This window comes from Rhinatrema bivittatum, chromosome 4, assembly GCF_901001135.1.
Source record: "Rhinatrema bivittatum chromosome 4, aRhiBiv1.1, whole genome shotgun sequence".
Taxonomy (NCBI): Eukaryota; Metazoa; Chordata; class Amphibia; order Gymnophiona; family Rhinatrematidae; genus Rhinatrema; species Rhinatrema bivittatum.
In genome coordinates, this window is record NC_042618.1 from 74243155 (window position 1) to 74267964 (window position 24810).

Sequence of the window (24810 nt, forward strand, 5' to 3'; positions counted from 1 at the left end):
GTCTACAAATGTCTGAGCACAAGCATCGTGCTGTGACCCACTGCAACATCTGCTCTAGATGTCGCTGAGGGCTATCAAAATGTTTGAAAGTCTGCTGTTTGTGGTGGTTGAATTTGCTCTAACATGCACCAAGAAGTCTAAGCAGCATACCTCTGAGCTTCTGAAAGTCAGAATTTGTTTTGGGAAAAAGTCATAAGAATGCTATACTTCAGTCCACAAAGCATCCTGCCAGACCCGTATGGTCCCAGCACTTACCTACCATTCTGGAAAGTGTATAGAAATTCACAAAATGCCTCCTTCAAGAAGATCAAGGCATCTTATATGCTCGGCATTATTTTTTTTGTAAACATTTTATGTTCAAGGATTTTATACACATTTTGAGCCTTAACATAAAACAGCACTACATATAGCAGAACAAAAAACAGAGAGAGCTCTGAATGATTTTAAAATGGCATAGAGGGTCTCTGCATGACTTATAGCCAAACTCAGAGACTCATGGCTGTGGGTATCTAATGTAAATATTGTTTAAAGAGATAATCATTTAAACTGGAATTGTAAATAGTTTAAGCAAAAAATAGTCCTTAGCCCCTTAAATTTTATTCATAAACTTAATATGCCTCGTTTAGATGCTAATAGAATGACCTTCATACTAGGTGCCATTGGTGTATATTTTCACATTTATTACTCAGCCTTATAATCAATTATCGGTCATTTTACAGTGTCTATGATAGTCACTTTTTATATTTTCTGATGCAATTAAAAATATCTATCTTGTATGTGACTTGAAAAACGCCAAAGGTTCAATAGTCCACTATAAGTCCATTTGCCCATGGGACTGCATTTCAAACTGGAGAAGTTTTTATTCAGGGTGCAATCTTTTCAATAATAAAAACTCTCTTATTTAGATGCTTTATTGTGTATTCAAAATATTGTAAATCAAAAAATAAATGAGTCCCACTTATAGGTGTTTCAGCAAGTTAATAGTGGCATCACACAGGAAATGTCATACGTCAATCCCTGTAGGTTCACCATTAAAGAAAAGAAACCCATGACAATCAAAATGATGTCTCGTCTCAGCATCAATCACAAAATGTCATTTAGAACTAATTGTTAATTACTCAAAAAGAGAATACCACTCACATTGAGTCCATTCGGATGAACTGTATTTAAATAAAAGATCCATTGTTGCTCTCTGTAGTTTAAATCCCATGCGGCTCAGACCCTTACATATGACCAGTTGTGCAGCTTGTGGACGAATGTTTCCTTGGTCCCTATTGTAGAGGAGTCTAAAGTAATAGCATGTAGTCATTACTCCTCCCGAGAGACAGAGGAAAATATCCGAGAGACCAGAACCTAAAATTAATAGGTCAGAATATATTCGAGAGTGACAGATTCTCCTGCCTCCCACATGGGTAAAATAATAGTAGAAATAATCAGTACCAAAATACTCCAGTGCTGACTCAAAGAAACTCCACATCGAGATGTTTGGCATGGAAAATGTTGGCACAGACAACCTTGGTGCCATCTTCTGGCGCAGTGTCGCATTGGCGCAGAAAGAGATTTGGCACAGTCTCCTACCAATATAGTGCCACACATTTGCTGTGAGGATGTTTTCTCAAAGGTACAAATACTTTTCCATCGCGAACAGATTCTTCACAAGTTTCTGGTACCAAAATCTGATGATACTTCGGTAGTTTTCCCTGCTACTGCTTAGGATCTTTACTCATTCATTAAAAAAAAAAATCTGATTGGGATTTGTGCACAAATATTTAACGAATATCCTTGTGGCACTACTACTTCCCTTTCAAATAGAACTGATTCTGGAAACTCTCTCCAATCAAATGGAAACACAGAAAGGACACAACTGGGTCTTGAAATTATTCACAAATGGGTTTACTGTGCTTGATCCCAATGCTACATTAATTACAAATTCTGATTTGATTGTAAGCTGTTCTAATGCTTCTTCATTTAAATTTATTGTAATCGCAGAGTTTATGCTCCTTGAAGTGGGCTTTGGGTGGTTTTAGATATTTGGGCATAAAGATTGTATTGGACTTGACTCACTTATAAAATAATGTCCTACCCTTACTTACTTTCACTAAATCTAAACTGGCAATTTGGCTATCCTCACCATTGTCCCTTGTTAAGCACCAAACATTCTTAAGGCGCTTCTCCACGGACACCAGGATACCACACCAAAATTTGTAGAAACAAATATCAGTTTTTTATTGCATATCAATAAGCAGTACAGGTATCCTTGGGAGGTAGAGAGTCGCAGCATTACTCTGTTTCTCTCTTTGTATTCCAGCTACCTCTTCTTTTATAGATGAAATAGTCAATCTGAAGTAAATAAGTCCCTATATTGCATGAACCTATGGGAGTATCACGTACACAGTTTCTCATGTCAAAAAGAAGATAAATTTAGACCTATGTTACCCTGATCCCCTTCCCAAATTGGGGCCTAATTGCCTGGTGTTCGTATCAATCTTCTGTTAGTCTTTTGTCCTGTCATTTTTTCATCCTAAGAGAGATCTTTATGGCTTAAGCAGTTTTGTTCAAGTGCCATTGTAACTGAAATTTTTTACTGAGATTCTGACCTTTTCCTTCTGCTTATTGTGACCCTCCATCATAAGTTTTGGACAGCTCCGGCTGTTGTCCAGATGTCTCCTAGAATTTCTCCAGGTCAAGCTCAATAGGGTATTTTAGGGTTCACGTACAGGCCGATTTCAGTACGGTACGCTCAGGCCGAGTGCACAGTTAGCCCCCATTTGGACGCGCGTGGAAAACGTGCGTCCAACCCCCTGAAACTAATAGCACCCTCAACATGCAAATGCATGTTGATGAGCCTATTAGTTAGTCCCGCACGATACAGAAAGTAAAATGTGCAGCCAAGCCGCACATTTTACTCTCAGAAATTATGCCTGCCCAAAGGCAGGAGTTAATTTCGGCCGGCATCGAGTAAGTGTACAGAAAAGCAGAGGCCCCAAAAATAAAAAATCTGCCCCTGGGTTGGAAAACTGATGCTCAATTTTGCCTGCGTCCATTTTCCGAACCCGTGGCTGTCAGGGTTCGACAACCACCGGTAAAATTAAGCATCGGCTGTCAAACCCACTGACAGCCGCCACTTCTGCCAATAAGAGGCGCTAGGGACGCGCTAGGGACACTAGCTTAGAGATCATTTGCATAGAGAATCGCGCGCCCAGGAGAGTGGCCTGGGTACACGTCGGGAAAGCGGGCGCTCGCCTCGGAACACCGGCTCTCCCGCTCATTTTACTGAATTGGCCCGATAGCCAGAACTGAAAGCAGGCCAAGGCAGCAGAGAATTCTGGGTAAATCAGTCTCCATATTGGTCTCAGACTCAGGCACACATGTTACCCTTGGGGGTCGGATCAACTTGTTTAAGATGATCTTATTCCCTCTGCTATATGTGTTATAGATCCTGCCTCTCCAACTTCACCACAAAGATATTAAGGTTTTGAATCTGCTTTTATGCAAGCCCCGGGACTTACGCGCGCCGCCGAGCCTATGCAAAATAGGCTCGGCGCGCGCAGGGGGGGTTTGGGGTAGGTTTTCGGGGGGTACGCACGTACCCCTTTGAAAATCTACCCCTAAGTGCACAATCCTTCTGAATTTGTTGCTGGAGGACATGGTCAAAGCAACTAACATAAAGGGGTTCTAAAAAGGATTGGACAAGTTCTGAAGGAAAAATCCATAAAACCTTGTGACCTTTTTGGGTGGATAGCTCATTTCCTCAGGGTCCATAAAAGAATGCATTAACCATGGCTCCCTCAGTTTCTTGCCTCACAATCTTTTCCCTTTCTGTGGGGGTGAAGGAAAAAACCACCTTGGCCCTGGCAGGGTTGTGTAATATCCCATAAGTGTGTGCGACCCTCGCCTTTCAGGACAGTACATTTACAGATCAGCCCAGACTCTTTGGATGGGTGTTCAAATTAAAGTTTACTTGGATTGAGTTTAAAATAATCAAGAGGTGCAACAAATGAAATGTCCAGTTACATCCAGGGTCCTTAGATTTACATGAGCCAGGATTTAATTGATCTCTAACTCTATGGGTGGTGTGTCCCTTCATGCAGGGGCTTCACTGTCTTATCCTCCATGACAGGGAGTGATAAGTGTCCCAAGTGGGCTGGGGGTGTCCTAACTGTGACGGATACCCTACCTAGTACCTGAGGTCCACGAAGAATCCTGTACTCCAACCTGATGATATCCTGTGTCCCAGGGATAGAAACTCTGTTGGGAGTTTCTAGATGTCCTTCTCTCTTCTCCCTCTGACTCCTCTTCAAAAGATAGCTGCTGACCTTCCTGGAAGAAAGGCCAAGTACTGAAAGCAGTCCTCGCAGCTTCCAGCTCAGGGCAAGGAAGGGTGGCAGAAAACAGCTTACTTCCCTTTTGGTGATAAAAACTGTCTATTATCAAAACTTCTCTTCTTTCTGCACAGTCAATGCGATCTCTTCTTGGACTGGCCGAAGAGGTACGTAGCTCCCACCTGAAGGCTCAGGGCAAAACTGTGAAAAACTTCAGAAAAACTGCAAAACTCCCTCTGCTTATCTCTCTTCCCTCTAGTCTATTTCTGGGGACCTGGCACGGCAGTGTGTCTCCCTCTTTGCTAAGGTGTGGGCCTAACTTGCAGAAGACACTGAAAACATGCCTTCCTTGAAATCAAATCTACACTGCCACGCTCTGCCTCGGGCTAACCCCCCATGGACCTCATCACATACAGGCAGCCTCTGGGCAAGGGCCTATGCAGGAATGCTGTCTCCACCTAAACTGATATAAATCCTTAGGGCTAGGAGCTAGGGCCATGTAGTGGCTGACCAGTGGGGTCTGCCATACAGTTATTACCCTGGTAGATTGGGAAAGCAGGCAGTTATCCCTGGGAGTGTGATATAAAGAAATAGATCAACTATTAAGGATCTGATGAGTACTTGTGACCCAGACTGGCCACTGCTGGAGTCAGAATGCTGGGCTTGATGGAACTGGGTCAGGCCCAGAATGGTGCCAGATATTTGCTTATGAATGTTCTTATGAAAGGGAGCAGGTGTGTGAAAGATGGATTTGATTTTATTTATTTATTTATAACTTTTATATACCGGCATTCGTAAAAAAAAACATCATGTCGGTTTACAGACAACTGAGAAAGGAAATTACAATGATAGATGGAGGAAGGATAGGAAGTTAAAAGGTGACAACTTTACTGTAGAGCCAACGGGCGCCACAGTTATTAAATGAGATTACATGTGGTTAACCAGGTTGGACATTAATTATATACAAGAGACGACAAAGTGGGGGGTAGCGCGGGGGTGGGGGATGAAGCGCATAGGGGAGGCGGGGTGGGGTAGGAACTGTACAAGGGGGCAGGGGGTGGCGATGGGAAGGAGAGGTGGTTAAACTAGAAGACCAATGTATGCTATCTGTTGGTGATTATGCTTGTATCCATCGTGTATGTCCAGCATTGAACCAGTGTAATCATTGTTATATGGTGTTATAGAGACACTTACTAAAAAGAAAATGAAAATAAAAATACCCCGAAAGTCCCTCCTCAATTCAGTATACAGCACTGCCACCGGGCCAGCCCCTCTATATAGTTTTCAAAAAGATAAATAACGTTACTAAAAAAAAAATGTTGTATTCACTAGAACTAAAAAAACTTTAGAAACAAAATGTAAATAATATTGCATGTGTGTTATAGGAGAAAATATTTTGGATGCATTGAACTTTCTAGAACACTTGAATCTGGATCACTTTATATTGAATTTATAGTGATAGAGGTACATGAGAGGAGAAACAAAATCTGTATTCTGTACATTCATACTTTTGAATCCCTCTTGAGCTAGAAACCAAAAGAGGTTCAGAGCCTTCAAGGGACTGGAAAAATTTACTTCTACCTTGTCACATGCTTTCAATTATAGGATGTACGCTGTCCAGAAAGCTGGTTCTGGGAGTTTCAGTAAACTGTACAGGCAATAGCATGACTCATAGCTTAGTGTTGAAACATCTTACGTATTTGATCTTTGCAGAGGTAACATGTAGAGCAAATAGCATAAGCCAGTGTTTCCCAACTAGTTCCTTTCAGACCTAATCAAGAGTGCCATGGAAAAGTCACCATTGCTGGATGTTCAGATCTAGACCAACATCTGGGCAACAAGGGACCCCAGCCATGGCTCTTAAACGTGGAGGAGCTCCTTTTTGAGAACATGTGTAGCCATGCATGGCTTTTCGTCCTAGCTACAACACGAGTCCTGGAGTGTGGTAACTAATGGGCAGCATGCAGGATATGGATAGCCTGTATGCTTTATATAGCAATTACAGCACCCCCTCATCTTCCCCCTCCTCAGCTTTGAGTATTTCCAGCCTGTTTTATTCGCAGGCTGAGTGAGACAGAGTGTACATTGAGCACTGGATGTGATTCATCCTGAATCTGGAAGCAGCAGCAATAGAGGAACTCTGCTAGCCACATGCAACAACCAAGGTAACCAGTCAAGTTGGCTGAAGACTTTGTATATGCAGTTTCTAAATTATTTAAAATAAAAATAAATAAATAGCGTATTCTCCCTTTCTCCTGCACTTATGTAGAGAGAGAACTGGCCCATTGTGACAAGCTCTTGTTTCACTGCTCCCTCTCTCCTTTTTTCTTTCTTTTTTTTTTTAAATTTGAAAGACAGACTGGTAGGGCTTTTAGTGCTTTCCTAGCTCTTCTTTTGACTGAGTCTTCTCCATGTCTGCATTGTCAGCTCCATGGAGGCTGGTGTGCCACGCAACATTTTTGTTAATGTAGGTGCGCCTTAAGCCTGCAAAAGTTGGGAAACGCTGGCATAAGCTGTACTCTCACCAGGTCAAAACGGGTAATTAAACCAGTTTCTACAAAATGTGTAGACAAAGCCAGATGTTATAAACAGATCATTAAAAAGTATAATAGTAGCATGCCTACTTACGTAAGTGAATAAACTACCTTTAACATCCATTTAGTCTGTTTTATTTAACTTAGTTTTATTTGGCAGAAATACATGGTGGTATTAAATAATACAAAATAGTCATTTATTTATTTATTTATTTATTTGGCATCATACAGTTTTGCTTATTTTGTCTGTCCAATCTGTTAGGAATTTGTTGAAGCAACAGCAAATAATTCCTGAGGATTGTCAGGACACAGTATAATACTGAAGCCATATCCTTTGGAAAAGCTGAATTATATATTTGAATTATTTACTGTACCATGCTACCCCAGCTTGCAGCTTTCCTATTATCTGATGCATGTACAAGTCTAGACTGGTTTTAGAGTACTTCATCTTCAAGTGTATAAGAGGGAGTACTTTCCAGTTATTGTTCCATCAACTTGGAAGTCTATTGCTGCTGTACTTAAGCCCAGCCCAAGCTTATTCACTTTTAAAGCAGCATTCAATGGGAAAAATTAAAACTTTAGAAAAAATTACCACTTCATTAGTCTTTGGTTTTGTGTTCATTTCTCTGGACAGAACTGTTCAAAGGAAATTTACCAGATTATTGACTCTGTTCTGATGGTGTAAGGGGGCTTTTCAAAGCTGTGTGAATGTCGACAAGAGAGAGATTCCTGGTACATGCTAAGGAAGAAATAAAAGAGAGAGAACTTTCCAGCCATGGCTAAACATTTCAGTACAGCCAATTAACTGGCAATTACACAATACATAAAGGCTTCAGAATATTAGTCACTGGTTTTCAGCATATGCTGATTCAGTCATTTATTGCTTGCACTGAAGTTGTTATATTCACCACTTATGGATACATGGCTCTGTGAAATAGAAATATAAAATAGTTATTAGTACCCCTTCCCCCTGTGGCAGCACTTCATAACTACATTTAGAATGGATTGTGCTGATGTGCATTGTGAAGATTTCATATTCTAACACAGAGACCATTTTAGCCTTGCAAGAAAAAAAGATTTACAGTTATAATTCTGAAATTCTTTGGTAGCGAAGAAAAGCCTTGTTAAGTTAGAAGTTATATGTGTAGGAGCTTGGAAAATGTGATTTTGTATTGCCTCCAGACAGAGGCAAAGTTCCACAGCAGAATTGTGAGGCAAGGTTCAGGCATTGGAGTTCAAAATAGTAGGGATTCCAGTTACATTATATGCTACAGCTGAAGGTTTCTCATTAGAAGCAGTTTATCTAGCACAGGATATATATATATTTTATTAAATGTCCAGAATGGTGTGTGTTTTTCGGACTACGTGAAATGGTAAGATCAGATGCGTTTGTTTATTTTTTGGAAGGGGGTATCTCTTCTTGTTTTTTCTCGCCACTCCAATTTAGAGATTTGTTTATAGATCCTGGTATGTGTGTGACTTATACATTTTTTTTTGTGTTTTTATTTTGTTGCAGGAGATGATTTTTCATTAATAGAACAGGAAATATTTATGGTTAAAGAGTGTAAACATACCAACATTGTGGCCTACTTCGGGAGCTATCTCTGGTAAGGTATTAACTAATTGATTTTGTCTTTATTTCTATTTTTATTTAATTCTTTTTAGCAGATATTACCTCTCTAGTTCAAGGGTGCTCAAACCTGTCCTTGGGGACAACCCCAGCCAGTCAGGTTTTCAGGATATCTGTAATGAGTATGTGTGAAATTTATTTGCATGTACTACCTTCTATCTATCTATATATATATATATATATATATATATATATACAGATATCTCATACACCCCTGCTCTGTGTGGATTATTATATCTTCATTTGAATGTTGTTATCCCCATATTTTATTCTTTCATCTTTTTCTCCTTTATATAGGAAGAACTGTCCCTAGATGCAGGTTTCATACCATCTCCTGATGATAGAGCAGCTCACTCACAATTATATTGTCTTTCTCTAAAGAATCGCCACTTTCTATCCAGAATAATTTGATTCTTAAAGCCAAGAATTAGGCAACTGGAAAATGTTCAAAGATGTCATTTAAAGCAGTGTTTCCCTGGAGGCACACCTAACCAGTCAGGTTTTCAGGATATCCATAATGAATATGCATGACTGAGATTTGCATACATTGGAGATGTATATTCATTGTATCAATCCTGAAAATTCAACTAGATAGGTATGCCTCATGGAGAGGGTTGGGAAACACTGATATAAAGGAATGGGAGCTACTAGAGAAGTACAGCATTGCATGCCAAGTTTGTCTGGTGTATGATCTAAATTTGGAGCAGATTCATATAAGCAAATTCCAAGAGAATGTTGATCAAACCACAGAATGTTAAATATCTAGTGAAAATATCAGCAGTTGGATTAGAATTGGATGCATGACTTGTAATAATTATAAAGCCCAAAGCTGCAAAAGGGCAACTCGTTTAGAATATCAGTGCCTCCATAGAATTGTCTTGAGGTTTTGCAGTAATCATATTTCAGCCAAATATTTTTAGTTGTCAGGCCAGTAAGTGAAAAAATCTTACTGTAACAAATTGTGGCCTGCAAAAGAAAATTAGCCAGCTCCCATTCAGTCCATATGCCATTCACTATGTAGATTTCCATTAACAAAATGACAGGATAGTGGCACCTTATAGACTGACTTATTAAGGCATGAGCATTCAAGGACGAGAGATTCTTGAAAGCTCTTGTCTTAATAAATTGGTTAGTCTATAATAGTGGTTGCCAACTCTAGTCCTCAGGAGCCATAAACAGTGGTTTTCAGGAAATCCAAAATTAATATGCTTAAGAGACTTTTGCAAACAGTAGAGGCAGTGCATGCAAATATCTTACTCATATTCATTGTAGAAGGCCTGAAAACCAGATCACTTTGTAGCTCTTGAGATCTGGAATTGGCCAACCATGGTCTTTAAAGTGCTATTTAACCTCTTTACTGTTTTTGCTGCTATAGAGTAACAGCTACCTAGTGGTAATTGTCTTGTAACATAAGGATTAGGTTTAGTCTGGTGGCTCAGTTGTAGTGCTGCACACAGCTACACAGAAGAACTGGATTCTGTTTCTAGGATGGCTGGATATGCTGCAGAGGCAGGGTTTGTAGCCCCTGCAGGGGGGAGTGAGTCTCTGCCATTGCTCAACAGTGACTTAGGGTGAGTTTTTACTGGATTTTGGAGGAACTGTGCTCTGTGACCCCGATGCACTACCGTGACAGCAATGGTTAGACTAGGTGGGGATTATAAAATTAGGGGGAAAACCCTGGGTAGCTGTGAATCAAAGCCCATGACAATGTAGCCTAATAGAGACCAGTTTCAATTGGGTTGGAAGCCTAGAGAAGTAGGAATGAACTGCTGGGCCAAAGCCTTTCCCCCACTCCTCCCAAAAAAGACAAAGAAAATCAAAGGAAGAACTGAATTTTTTACATTGCATTGATATTACAAATAAACAGAGTACATCCTTTTTATGTAATCCTTATTCCCTTCACTTTAACAGTCTGATTCTAGGAAATATTGTTTAATAATAATGCACCCATACACCTACATTTTTCTTCCCCCTTAAAGATATTCAACCTGGACCTCGTGCCTCCATTACATGAATTGGTGCTGGTTGCCTGAGATTGGATCTGTTGACACTTTGCATGCACAGTGCTTAAGTCATGTGTTTCCATAGTCATAATGCTTTTCTGGCTAGATGTAGGGCTCTGTCTATTGCAGTGTTTCTTGTGGGCCAACAGCACCTGCTGTTGGCCCACCTAGGCCAGTGGTTCTCAAACCTGTCTTTAAGGGATCCCTAGATCAGGGGTGGCCAACTGCAGTCCTCAAGAGCCACAAAGGTTTGGTTTTCAGGCTATCCATAATGTGCACGAGAGAGATTTGCATACAATGGAGGCAGTGGATGCAAAACTATCTCATGCATATTATTTATGGATAGCCTGAAAATCAGACCTGTTTGTGGCTCTCGAAGACCGGAGTTGATCACCCTTGCACTAGATGGGTGGGTTTTCAGGATATCCAGAGTGAATATTCTTGAGAGAGACATTTGCTTCTCCTAGGACAAAGCAGGTTGGTAGTCCTCACACGTGGGTGACATCATCTGATGTAGCCTGGCACGGAAAACTTTTGTCAAAGTTTCTAGAAGCTTTGACCAGCACACTAAGCATGCCCAGCATGCTGCTAGCCACGCATCCACGTGAGGTCCCCCTTTAGTCTCTTTTTTTAAGCAGTGCAGTTGCCTTGCGGTTCGTGAAGCTCTCTATTTTCTTGTTTTTCTTGATAGTTTTCGAGTTTTTTTTTCCAAATTCCTCGTCGGGTCCCCCTTCACAGTCAGTGCCTCCTTGGTGTGGTAGGATGTTTTTCTACCTTTCTTCCAGCTTTGCAGTCTGTTCCTGACTTTTTGCTGTATGCTGGCCGCCAGTCATCGACCGCACGCCGGGTGTTTTTTTTTCATGGCGTCTGTTTCCCCAGTGCCCGCAGACCATGTCCATCACGGATCCACATGAAGTTTGCATCCTCTGCCTGGGGGCCTCGCATAACATCCGTGGGTGCCATCTGTGTGATACGTCGGGCATGCCTTGATAAAATGGAGAAGCTTTTCGGGGCCCCAAAGTCTGCTCCTTCCACTCCTGCGTCAGCCCCATCGACGCTGAGGGACCGCGGGGAGCCCCTTGACACTCTTCCCATGGCTGTTCCTCTCGCCAGTACCTCCAAGGATTGCGGGGATGGTGATAGGTCTTCAATGATTTCACCGCTGTCCCGGACATCGGGATATTCTGTTTCTTTGGCGCCGGGGAAAGACCGGGCAGAGCACCAAGGGAAATCCGCAAACATCGCCACGGTTGCCGTTGACGCAAGGCTCCGGTTCCGGAATGGCACCAGCAGCCGCTGGGCCACCATTGAAGCCACACCGGCCATCGGAGGTCCCATCCTCCGATGCCCCCGGTAGTCCTAGGCATTCCCCACCGACACCGGTGCTGGGAACTGTGCCACCTCAGAGACCTGAGGAAGAGCCAGTGACGCCTCATCCCCCTCCCTCAGTCCTGGCCACTCCGGACTTTCAGGAGGAGTTGGACTGCAGGGTGCAATCCGCAGTGCTCAAAGCTTTCCAGAGCGTTGAGCTGCTGGTGGCGCCGGCCCCCATACCGGTACCCAAGCCTCTGCCATCGATGCTAGCACCCCTGCTGGAGCATCTAGATGTCCTCCTGAGCGCCCTTCCAACGTGGCTGGTGCACGAGGGACCCTCTGTTCCCCAGCGGGATTCCTGAGGACTAACATCCTGCTGTCCTAGGAGAACATCTGTTACAGGTAAGCAACTGCGCTTTCTCCTAGGACCAATTGGCAATTGGTCCCTTCACTGTCACATGTCAATGAAAGGAGCAGTCCCCTTTCAGGACAGCCTTCTGAAAGGTCGCCATGATATTAAGTCAGAGGGTGCACAGAAAAGCAGTTTTTACTGCTTTTCTGTGCACTTTCCCGGTGCTGGAAGTAATTAGCGCGTACCTTTGGGTCGGTGCTAATTTCTGAAAGTAAAATGTGTGGCTTGGCTGCACATTTTACTTTCTGTATCCCGCGCACATACCTAATAGGGCCATCAACTTGCATTTGTATCAACAACCATTTATTCAGTTTTCTGCTTGTTATTTTGACTGTTCTATGTTCTTTGTAAAGGCTATGCCTAATTATACCGTGGTTTTAAGTTATCTGTAAACCGACACGATGTGCAAACGGTTGTCGGTATATAAAACCTTTTAAATAAATATATAAATAAATTTGCATGTTGAGGGCGCTATTAGGTGCCGCGGGTTGGACGCGCGTTTTCCTCCCCTTACTGAAGAAGGGGTGAGGGAAAACGCGCGTCCAAGAGCAGGCTAACAATGCGCTCCGTCGGAGCACACTGTACTGTATCGGCCTGCAAGTTAGCTACCTGAACTGTTTTGGTGGCCTAATCAGAAAAATGTTGGTCATCGGCCACAGCTTTAAATCTTGGTAGTGAAGGGAGATGGTTAAGGAAACTACTAAATTATTTTTTATGATTTATCCCTTTTAATTTCAGATAACCCTTGCGTAATTGCATTCAGTGTAAAGATCGAGGTTTTAGTTGAATCTTAGTATACATGTGATTTGTGCCAGGTGGATGTGGTTTGCTCATAGTGGAAGGGAAGCCATATGTGCAGCAGCTTTAAGGTATTTAGGGAAGTTCACTTCCTGCAGTTATACTGAAAGATACACGCATATATATTGGACACATGGTAACACTTGGAAAGGGTTGAATTAGGACAAGGTTGAAGCTTGTGTAGTTCCACCCTTTGCTTGCATTTATAGAAATACTTCTAGTATCTGATTCATAATAAATATTTGGCCATATATCAATAGGGTGTGTTAATATGCACAGGAACTTTTAATTGACCAATTTAACTGTCAGATTTGGATTTCTTAGTTGCATAAAGCACTCCATGGAATGCTATGGTTTGAAACTCACAATGACAGTCCCCTGCTTGCTTTTGGTGTTGCTGCCCATCCAGATTCTGAATTGTAGATGTTAACATTTCCTCTAATCTATCAGTTCAAGTCAGACCTCTTGGCTGTTTTACCTCTGAACTGTTCAGCTCCTAGATGTCCAGTTTTGAGTATCAAGCATGCTAAGATACCAGATATAAACAGTTTTTAGAAGATTATTAATCTGTGCTGTATTTCTCTGTGACTGTTTTCTTTCTAATGAAGTGAAAATGTTTTACATTTCATGTTTTGACAGCCGTGAAAAGCTGTGGATTTGTATGGAATACTGTGGCGGTGGATCACTTCAAGATATTTATCATGGTACTAGACAATTTATCCATGTTTACGATTTGTACCACTAATAAATGACACTGTTCATTGTAAGATGTCTCAGTGCTGTGACTTGTTGGAAAAACAAAGGAAAGAGAATGTGTGTTTTGAGGTTTTCATCTCTGTACAGAAACCAAATACAGTAGCATTACTTTTTCACAACTGTAGACAAATTCCATGGCAAGGTTAGTTGATTTCAAATTTGTCCATTCAAATTTGCCCACTCAAAATGCATCCATGTATAAATGTACCTTCAACTTTTGACCTGTGTAGAGCTTGCTTGAGGCTTGCATATTCCTGAGTTGGCAGGGAAAGCCTGAAATGCAATAATCATTGATGTTGCTGTTCTCGTCCCTTCCAGTGGCTTGCCCTTTCTGTCCCTTGCACCATGGTAACTTTGAAATGTTTTCTCAGGGATTTATTTAATTTGGCCAGCAGATGTCACTGTGATGCAACACCTGGTGCCCCATCCCTTAGGCATGACTGTGAGCTTTTTATTGTTCCCTTAGGGCTATGTCTGTTCTAATTACAGAACAGAAATAATATATATATATTTGCAGAAATAGATTCTGTGCTGGGACATCCAAATGTTTAAAAAATTAGTATAAATAAGTTTGACTGTGTAAACCACCAACTACTGCAAATTAACTAGAAATGTATAAATGATGCTTTACTTGTTACCACCGGGTGAGTTAAAACAGCATTTCAATAGCTAATTGAAGAGTTGTTTCTATTTGAGTACTCAAACACAGCCATAAATCATTGTTATATAGGGCTATGCATTCAATCACTTCTCAGCCTTTTGGCTAAGATCAAGTGTAGTATCTGTTCTTATCAGTTTAATAGTACCATACATTCATACTACTTTGCATATGTACATATTGGGTACTTTTCTCATCTACTCATTAGCATACTGACTTCCTGCTGGGCCCTAGTAAGGTACCTGCAGTTCTTATAGAAGGAGCTAGTAAGCTTACAGAATCTGGAACAGTATGTGTCTTCACTGGATTTAATGTGATGTACATAAGCATATCTGCATTTTAGGGTAACCAGTTTTCTCTAAGGGCAAGCAGGACGGCAGTCCTCGCACGTGGGTGACATCTGATGGATCCTGGCATGGAAAACTTATGTCAACGTTTCTAGAACTTTGACGGAGCCTCTCTGAGCATGCTCATGCTCATCGCCTGCATAGCAGCCTATCAGCTCTATATGGGCCAGTATATATGGGACATCCTGAAGCAGGTGCAGGAAGTGGCTGAGCAGCTGCCTCAGTAGCAGGACACCTCCAGTTACTGGTGTATAAGGGCCTGGAGTGTGGAAAACATGGGGTCAGGTTGACTTATGATGTCTTAAAAACGGCACTGAGGGTCTCTGCCACAAGTATTGGTGCCCATACACTTGCAAGGCTGCAGGCTTTGCATCTCCATCAGGAAGTGCAGGAACGACTTGCTGACGTGCTGTGTACTGGGGAAAATATCTTTGGAGATAAAATGGACATGGTGACTCAAATGAAGGACCATTATGCTACACTCCAGCAGCTCTTTGCTGACACCCAGGACCCGTCATCCTCTGCTAGGAGGCCTTTGAGGTGTGGCCATAGGAAGTCTTTCTTCTGCTTGAGGAGATACTATCCTCTGCCTTCTCGACTCCCATCAACAGCAGCAGGCCCCTCGTAGCCATCCCAAGTAACAGAGAACACCAAAGTCCAGCCAGTGTCTCAAGTGAACTTTGGGGATGGGATTTTGACTGGATTACAGGGAGCATAGCCAAGTCTGCTGAACCCAATAAGATGGTCTGTCTAGTCGGGCAGGCTGTGGTTCTACATGAACCGGTGGCCCAGTGTAACCTCAAACCAGTGGGTTCTAGCCATCGTCCATTTAGGGTACAGATTAAATCTATTGAATACCCTGCCAAATTGTTCCCCCCCCCCCCCCCCCCCCCCCAAAAAAAGCTCTTTTTAGACACTAGTAGTGCATCAGGAGATACTTCTTGCAGAGCTCTCATCCCTCTTAACTGCCAGGGCGGTCAAGCCTGTTCCACCAGGGCAGAGAGGGTAGGGATTTTACTCCCGGTACTTCCTGACTCCAAAATAAAAAGGGGGGGGGGACTTTGTCCCATCCTAGTCCTGAGGGCCTTAAACATGTTTCTGTAAAAAAAAAAAAAAAAAAGGTTCAAGATGGTTTCCCTATGCACCTTGATCCCCCTTCTTGCAAAAAGGAGAGTGGCTATGCTGTCTTGATCTCAAGGACTCATACACCCACTTTGGGATCTTCTCCTGTCACAGGAAGTATCTTCAATTCCTAGTGGGAAAGCAGCACTTTCCGTACCGTGTTCTTCCATTTGGGCTTGTCTGTCCCATCTGTCTTCACAAAATACTTAGTCATGGTGGCAGGAAACATTCGCAGGCTGTGAGTCTGTTTTCTCCTATCTGGACAATGGGCTGGTCAAGAGCTGCTCTTGGGCAAAGGTCATGGAGTCCATGTGCTAGACTATCCGGGTGCTGGAGTCACTAGGGTTCATCATCAAACTTACCAAAGTCCCATCTTAGCCAGTCACTGATATTGGGTTTCATTGGAGCCCTGCTAGACACGGCTCAGGCCAAGGCCTTCCTGTCCTGGCAATGGACCGTCAATCTGATGGCCATTGTGGCAGAGAGTCAAGTGAGATAGCAGGTTTCAGCATGGCACATGCTGTTGGGCCACATGGCCACCTCAGTACATATTACTCACTTGGCACATTTGCACTGGGCTCTTTGCATGTGCAATCTAAGGTCCCAGTTGCAACAAGCCATGCAGGATCTACAGGTCTGCATCTTCATCACCCTGTCCCTCTGGGATTCCAGTTTGGAACAGGGGTATCCTTCCAAAGTCTATGGGTTCAAATAGTTCTAACAGATATCTGCTCTGGGGGGGGGGGGGCTCATCATGATGGGCTCCGCACCCAGGGCCTATTGTCTGCCCAGGAAAGACTGTGTCAAATCAATTTCCTGGAGCTTCAGGTGATCAGGTACACTCTTTGGGCTTTCAGAGATTGGCTGTCCAACAAAATTGTACTGATACAGACTGATAACTAAGAGGCAGTATGGTATGTTGTCAAGCAGGGAGGTTCCTGCTCATACCTCCTATGTCAGGAAGCGATCTAGATATGGTCAAATGCTCCTTTCTCAGGGGATGGTGCTAATGGCCATGTATCTAGCCAGAACAGAGAATGTGCTTGTGGATGGACTAAGTTGTTCCTTCCAACTTTATGAATAGTCCCTGGACCAAGGGATGGCGAATCAGATTTTCCATCTGTGGGGAAGCACAGAGGTGGATCTGTTTGCTACGCCTTGGAACAGGAAGGTTCCTCAATTCTGTTTCCTGTACAGGACACATAGCAAACCAACCTCAGACACCATTGCCTATTATTGGGGCATGGGTCTCCTATATGTGTATCTTCTAAATCTACTGGTGGTGAAGACTTTGAAGCTTTGAGGACAAAAGGACTATGATTCTCATAGCCCCTCACTGGCCAAGACATATCGCTGGTTTCCATTCCCCAAGTGATATTGATCGGGAAATCAATCAGGCTGGGGTATTCCCCAAATCTCATCACCCAGGATCGGGGCGGGTTGTGGTATCCCAACCTCCAGGCCCTATCACTCATAGCCTGGATGCTGAGAGATTGATTCTACAACCTCTTGATCAGTCGGAGGATATGTCTCGGGTCCTTGTAGCTTCCAGAATGCTTTCCACTAGAAGTTTTATGCACTGAAGTGGAAGAGGTTTTCTGTATGGTGTGAGCAAAAGGCCTTAATTCTTTCTCCTGCTCTCCACAAAAGCTGCTTGACTACCATCTGCACCTTTCAGAAGCTGTTCTGAAGACCAAATCTGTTAGGGTTCACCTGAGTGCAGTTGGCACATATCAACATAGTGTAAAGGGTAAGTCCATCTCTGTGCAACCTATAGTTGTACGGTTAATACAAGGTTTGCTTCAGTTGAAGCCTCCCCTGTCTTGGGACCTCAACGTCGTTTTACTTCAGCTGATGAAGGCTCCCTTTGAGCCACTGTGCTCCTGAGACCTGAAGTACCTGACTTGGAAAGTAATTTTTTTGGTGGGGTCATTTCAGGACACAGGGTCAATAAGCTCCAGGCCTTAGTGACTTATTCACCTCAAACTAAGTTTTTCCACAATAGGGTGGTCTTGCGTGCAAACACCCTAAGTTCTGCCTAAGGTGGTGTAGGACTGAGCCCCTGCATATTTTGGACTGCAAAAGAGCCTTAGCTTTCTACCTGGAGTGGACAGAAGACCACAGACAATTCACCCGACTTTTTGTTTTTTTGATCAGAACAGATTGGGGATCGCCATTGCCAAGCAGATGCTTTCCATTTTTCTAGCAGACTGCATCTCCTTCTGTTATGCCAGGCAGGATTGCATCTTGGGGTCCATGTCGAGGCTTACCTGTTCAAGCTATGGCAGTATCGGTGGCCCACTTGCAAGCAGTCCCCATGGAGGTCTGCAGAGCTGCAACGTGGAGTTCAGTTCACTCATTCACATCTCATTACTGTCTGCATAGGGATGGCCCACATGACAGGTTCAGAACTTGTTTGAGGTATAGAACCCAACTCTGTTCCTTCCTAGGGCCTGTTATTTCTGTACAGGCTGCCGCCTCCTGTTACCAACAAAATATGTTGTTCTTGTTGTGCCTGTTGCTATTTGTTTTGTTAGTCCCCTTTTTGGTTAAGGGGGGGGGGCACCTGTAGCTAGGGATTCACCCATGTGTGAAGACTGACATCCTGCTTGTCCTTGGAGAAAGCAGAGTTGTTTACCTGTAGCAGGTGTTCTACAAGGACAGCAGGATATCAGTCCCCTCAAACCCCACCCATCACTGCATGAGTTGTTTTGTTCTTTATTATTTTATCTTGAATTCTGTGTTATAAGACTAAGAGGACCATGCATGGATGCATGTGTGTGAGCATGCCCAGAGAGGCTCAATCAAAGTTCTATAAAGTTTGACATAAGTTTTCCATGCTGGGCTCCATCAGATGTCACCCATGTGTGAGGACTGACGTCCTGCTATCCTCTGAGAACACCCGTTACAGGCAAGCAACTCTGTTTTAGCCAATTACTTTGAAATGTGGCTTTAAATAACAGGGGATAACCGTGATACAGTTTAGTTAAATCTTGAAGGAAGCAGATATCCTTTTTATTTTAAGTAGGCGATTTACACTATGCAAGCAATAGTTTCAGGCAGCATTGTTTCTCCCTCAGCAAACAGGGCTGAATCAGCCATGACATGTGGAAGATGTCATCCAATGGCACTAAATGACCCTTCTGTCCTAACTCATAGAGCATGTGCAGGTCTTGTGAGCTCCTCATCTTTTGTCTAAGTTTCTGCATGAATGTGAACCCTCTGTGTTTGGTATTTTAAGGTTTTTCTTACCTTCAAACTTGCTTCTACTTGTTTTGCTATGTTGACAGCCTCTCAACGGCACTTTTCAGTGCTACAAAAAAAAATAAAAATAGAGAGAAATGTAATATAAAATAGGATGTCCGGCTTCAAGGACTGTGTGTGGTTGTCATTCAACTTATTCACCTCAACTTATTCACATCCAAAGGACAAAGGAAAACTGAAAAATGTTGCTGCATTCTTTAAAGCAAGTTTGTATATTTCAAAAATTTTATATTATGCTCAAATCATTCATGGTAGATTACAATAACATTCATAGTAAAACATGATAAAAAAAAAAAAACCCCAAAAAATCAATCATATTTACAATAAAAATCATGACAAATAGAAAATACATAAAAATATAAAACTCAAAGTTTCATATATAAAACTCAAAGTTTCATATACACACAACAGTGAACTGTTCAAAATACAATCTTGTTCTTGCTAAAAAAAATTATAAAATAAATAAATAAAAAGATTCTTATGCCACACCAAACGATTCCTTGTAATTGAGTCTTAACTTGAGATGGAAGCCTAAAAGAGCAGGACCCCCAAAAACAGATGTAATGAGACGGCTGAGGGGGAGATATGATTAGATGTCTATAAAATGAGTACAGTGGAACTAGGGTTGCCAACTTTTCCACAGATTGGGACTGGACGCTTGAGGACCGGGAGGAGATACCCCTCATTTCCATAAATTTTAGATCCTGCCAGTGAACTGCCTAAACAGTGTATCCTTGTATGCATTAAAGGGCAATAATGAGCTGACAGCCTACACACAGGCAACAGTTTATCTGCCAAAGAAAGGGGGGCCCCCAACCACTCAGCTGCTTCCCATTTCTTATCTCATGGATTATTTGGAGGTGGTGGGAGGCACAGATTTTCTCCTCTGTCTCTTATATACATGCACATTCATTCTCTCACACATGATCTCAGAGGGTCAGAAGCATGTTGGGCAGGAAGGGTGGGAAAAGAGGGGAGCCAGAGCTGTCAGGAGAAACAGGCAACTGTCTGGAGGCCACTAATGCACCTCATCAGGGAGCTGGGGTACAGGCAGAAAGGGGGTGAGGGATCACTGCAGCACACTTTTTGTTTAACAGCAGATAAATTCCAAGTTTCTAAGGGACAAAACTTAGGTCCAGAGTGCTACCTGAGAGAGGAAGGTACAGCCTACAGAGCAACTTCCAAACAGCTGCAGCTGAGATCTAGTGACCTATTCCTTCCCTTCTGTATCTCAAACTTCCCATGCTTCCCACCATGTGCCTATCTCCCCTTTCCTCTGCTTTTGTCTCTGTCCCCTTTGTCTCTCTTCTCCGCACCCTGTATCTCCACCTGTCTGTTTCTCAAGGTGGGACCAAGAATTCCATTGCCATAGCGATTGTTGGAGCCAGTGGGAACTGAGGGCTGCACTGTTTCCCCGTCTTCTCACCCTATGCCATCCAATCACAACATGGGAAAGGAGATGGGGGCAGGTATACTGCATAGCTCTCCTCCGATTAGGCTCGGACCCTGCCTTTCTCTTTCTTTAATTAAGAGGCTGTGGGAGAGAGGAGGATCCACCTGCAAAACCGGACTTGTTAGGGTCCGGTCAGTACTTTTTACTGTACGCTGCACAGAATGCCTGAAAACCTGGCTGGCTGGTCCAAAACTGGACAGTTGGCAAAAACCCTAAGTGGAATGGGTAAATGCATATCGGTTGTTTACTCTTTTTAAAAGTACCAAGACTGGGGGGGGACACGAAATGAAATTATTAGGTAATTCATGTAAGACAAATAGAAGAAAATATTTTTTTAATCGCACACAAATTCGGGAATTTGTTGCTGGAGGATGATGTAAAAGCTGATAGTGTGGCTGGGTTTGAAAAAAGGTTTTGGCAAGTTACTGGAAAAAAGTCCATAAACCATTATTATGGCAGACTGGAGGAAATCCACTGCTTACTTATTTATTTATAGTGCAAAGAATAGGGGTAAGTATATAAAACTACCCCTTTGTATTGATAGATTCACAAAATGTAAGTACAATGTCATAATCTAACACAACATACTCATTTACATATACTTTCCTACAAAATTCTTCTTAAATATACTTTTTACTACAAACAGCCCAGAATATTGCACATGCAGACAAACCCTCCCCATAATAAAATCAACACACATACAAGAAGTACTCCTACATTCACCAATTATACATCTCCACAAAACCCATACATATAAAAATAAATTCATTATTCTAAAACACAGATGTTCCAAATATTTCCAGCCCAGAATATATTTAATATTTGTGTCAAGTCTGTCAATCAGTCATCTGAAACAATTCTCTAATTCCAAAAAATGACTCCATTGATTCCTCCATAGACTCATTCATTTATTTTACTTAAAGAGCTTTTACTTAGTCTTTATTACCTAATACTATAGTATCGTTCTTATGTTTGGATGTTATGCCTTCTCAAGGTTCTCTTTAATCCTTATTATTTATTCCATGTTCAATGTAATCATTCATTTTTGTTTGCTGTAATTTCCAGTTGTTGGTTCTCTGTAAACCGAAGCGATATGTACTAGTACTGTTGCGATCCCCCCTGTTGCTGCGCTACAGGAGGCATCTTACCTTCCTCCAGAGGCCGCTCTGAAGCCAGGGCCTCGCCTACGCACCGTCCGGGACTTGCTCCAGGGCCTGAGAGGCCTAGCTGTTCCTGTGGCTTCGTGCCTGTGTTTGGACTTCCTGTTTCCAGCCACGCCCATTTCTCTAGGGGCTGGCCTGCAGCTCTCTTCCCCAGTTATAGGGCCAGCAAGGGGCGGTCCTGTCTAACTCCTCCCAGGGAGTTGCCTACAACCTCCAGTATATAAGGACTTGCTTGTTAGTTCCTGTTTGCCTTCAGATTGGGTTACACAGTTGTCTGTGGCCTCTCCTGATCCAGGTCCTCCGTGGTCTGCCGTGTCTAGATGGTACCTTGTCTCGATGTCTGTTTCTGACCGTGCCTAGATGTCTGTTCCTGTTCCTGCCAGCCGTAAGGGCTTCGGATGTCAGTATCCCAGCATCGGAGTTCCTGTTCGCCTGGAGTTTCCCTGCACCCTCCTTTCCTCAGCGTGGTCCGCGACCAGCCTTCCTGGGCTGTGCGCCCTGTTGGACAGTGCCATGTTTCCATCCTGCCTTGTCTACAATGTCTTGCTTCAGCCCTTGCCCTGATGTCTTCGTGTCTCTGCCTTGACCTACGTCCTCGTCTGGTTCCTGAGCCTTCTGTCCTGTTGGGCCCTGGAGTGGCCAACAGGAGGGATTCGTCCCACGGGCTCTTGAGCTTCTGTTCCTGCCAGCCGAGGGGCTTCGGATGTCAGTATCCCAGCATCGGAGTTCCTGCTCGCCTGGATCTTTCCTATGTCTCGCTTCAGCCCTTGCCCTGATGTCTCCAACGTCTTGCTTCAGCCTCTCTTGGATGTCTGCTTCAGCCCTCGTCTCACGTCCTCCGTGTAAGGACTCTGTCTGCCCTCGCCTCTGTCCGGCCTGCTGCCCATTGCCATTCCCAGCGGCAGGTCCGAAAGGGCCAGGAACAGTCGGAGGACCGTTCATTAGTCAACTTCCCCGTGTTGGCTACCATGGGCATGCAGGTCCGGCTGAGGGTCGGACTCCCTGCTTCTGTTCCTGCCTGGCTCACCATGCCTGCTCAGCTCACCTCCCACGGTGTGGCTTGGGGCTCCTCCATGAGTCCTGCCGTGGCCCAAGGGCTCACCACCCACTTACGACGACCGCGCCCGCGCGCGCTCCTAACAAGTACATGATCTTCGGTATATAAAAGCCTTTAAATAAATAAATAAATTTATTTAAAATATTTGTATGCTCCCTTATCCCTGGGATAAGCAGTACGGAATCTTATCTCATTTTTGGGATCCTGCTACATATGTCTGACCTGGCTTGGCCACTGTTGGAAACAGAATACTGGGCGTGATGGACCTTGGATCTGACCCAGTATGGCAAATCTTATTTTCTTATATTGGGTTCTTATGTTCTGCCTTGCTAAAAACAACAAAAAAAGTAAGGCTCTTACCTTTCATAAAGATATAAAATATACTGCTCAAGGTACAACCTCTGCCTTGCTTAAAAAACAAAACAAAACATTATTCTTCACCAAATGCTTACTTATAGAAAGCTTTAACTGCCTTTCTAGAAGTAACTGGATATAAAGATCCTAATAACATCGGGGAGGGCACTCTATAGAGATGGTCCCACTATAGTAAAGGACAACTCTTGGGCTTCATCCAGATGTACCAACCTAAAAGATGGAATCTTAGAGACTTCATCATACTAGAGCATATGATGGAATACAGATCTTAAGTATAGCATTGATCCAAGGTGTATTATTAAATTTAATTTGCCAAATTATAGGCAGCCATTGAAGAAACTTTAAAACTGTTATTAAATGATCACTATGATTGACTCCATATATTATCCTTGCTGCACAGTTCTGGACTGTCCGCAAAGCTCACAACTGATTAGCTGGGAGCTCAACAAGTAGAGAATTGCAATAATCTAAACCTGTAGTCACTAAAGCTTGCAAAACTAAGCTAAATCTTGCTAAGAGAGCAGAGGCTTAAGTCTGCAAAGCATCCATAGCTTTGCAAATGAAGACTTTACAAGCAAACTAATCTAAGGCTTCATAGATAAATTATCTAAAATAGTTCCTAAATTACAGATGGTAGAAGAAACTAACTAATTTAGCTGGTAATAACATTAGATGAGCGTCTAGTGGAAACTGCTTAAAATCAAAATTTCAGTTTTATATGGGTTTAAAGCAAGATAATTATGCATTAACTAAGTTTGAATTGTAGAAAAATAAATAGTAAGCAGTTTTCTAGTTGCTGCCCAAGATGATAGGCTGGGTATAAAACATTGAATATCAGCATAAATCTTAAAATTAATGCCTAGGCAATTCAGAATCTTGCAAAATGAAGACACCTAAATATTGAATAATGCGGCAGATAATGCAGAAGCTTGTGGAACTCCATTTGTCAAACAATGCCAATGTGATGGAGGAGCTGATCCATGCCAAGCTAAAGGGGGCATAGGGGGAGGCCACAGCCAGGGAGGTGCTCTGCCTCCAGAACAAGAGAGAGGATAGGGCCTGGGGGGGCCAGCAAGCACAATTTAAAGGTGAGGGGCCCATCCACCAGCCTCTTTTGCAAGTTTTACCAGGTCAGGTCTGCCTTATTATCTTTCTCCTAAGTGGGGTACCTGTTCCTTTTCTTCCCTGTGGATGTTCCTTCCCCTTCCTATTACAGCTCCATGTTTGGAGGCTTCCCAGAGAATTGCATTGGAGGATGAGGACAAGCCCCCACCCTCCTGTTTCCAGCTTCTCCTGTGGCCTGGCCAGTAGGTTTCTCGATTGGCACTAATGCACATCTTCCTACAAAGGTGTCTGTGCACGTGCTCCTGGTGTATGCGATGGTAAGGCAGTTCAGTGGTGGTCATGTATGAGCCAGGAGAAGGCCCTAATGCACCTGATTCTCCTCTGGTCATTATACCTTTCATTGGCATGTACAAGGTGCACCCACCCCCATCACTCCCAGATGCAAGCTACTGCAACTAGTAAACAACATGTTCCAGAGTTCATGATTGTGGTGCTCTCTCCAGGTAGCTGGGTGATAGTTGGGGGTCCTACAGAATG

At 43.1% G+C, this 24810-nt stretch overlaps 1 protein-coding gene and 1 pseudogene across 3 annotated transcripts in view; both read left to right on the forward strand.

Moving 5' to 3' along the window:
* Positions 1–24810, forward strand: part of MAP4K5 (mitogen-activated protein kinase kinase kinase kinase 5) — a 341354-nt gene that overhangs the window by 98302 nt on the left and 218242 nt on the right. For all 3 annotated transcript variants that reach the window (XM_029598355.1, XM_029598353.1, XM_029598354.1), the window contains 2 exons: positions 8373–8463; positions 13653–13717. In XM_029598355.1, coding sequence (XP_029454215.1) covers positions 8373–8463; positions 13653–13717 — 156 coding nt within the window. The remainder of the gene's footprint in view (positions 1–8372; positions 8464–13652; positions 13718–24810) is intronic.
* LOC115091391 lies at positions 14513–14633 on the forward strand (annotated as a pseudogene).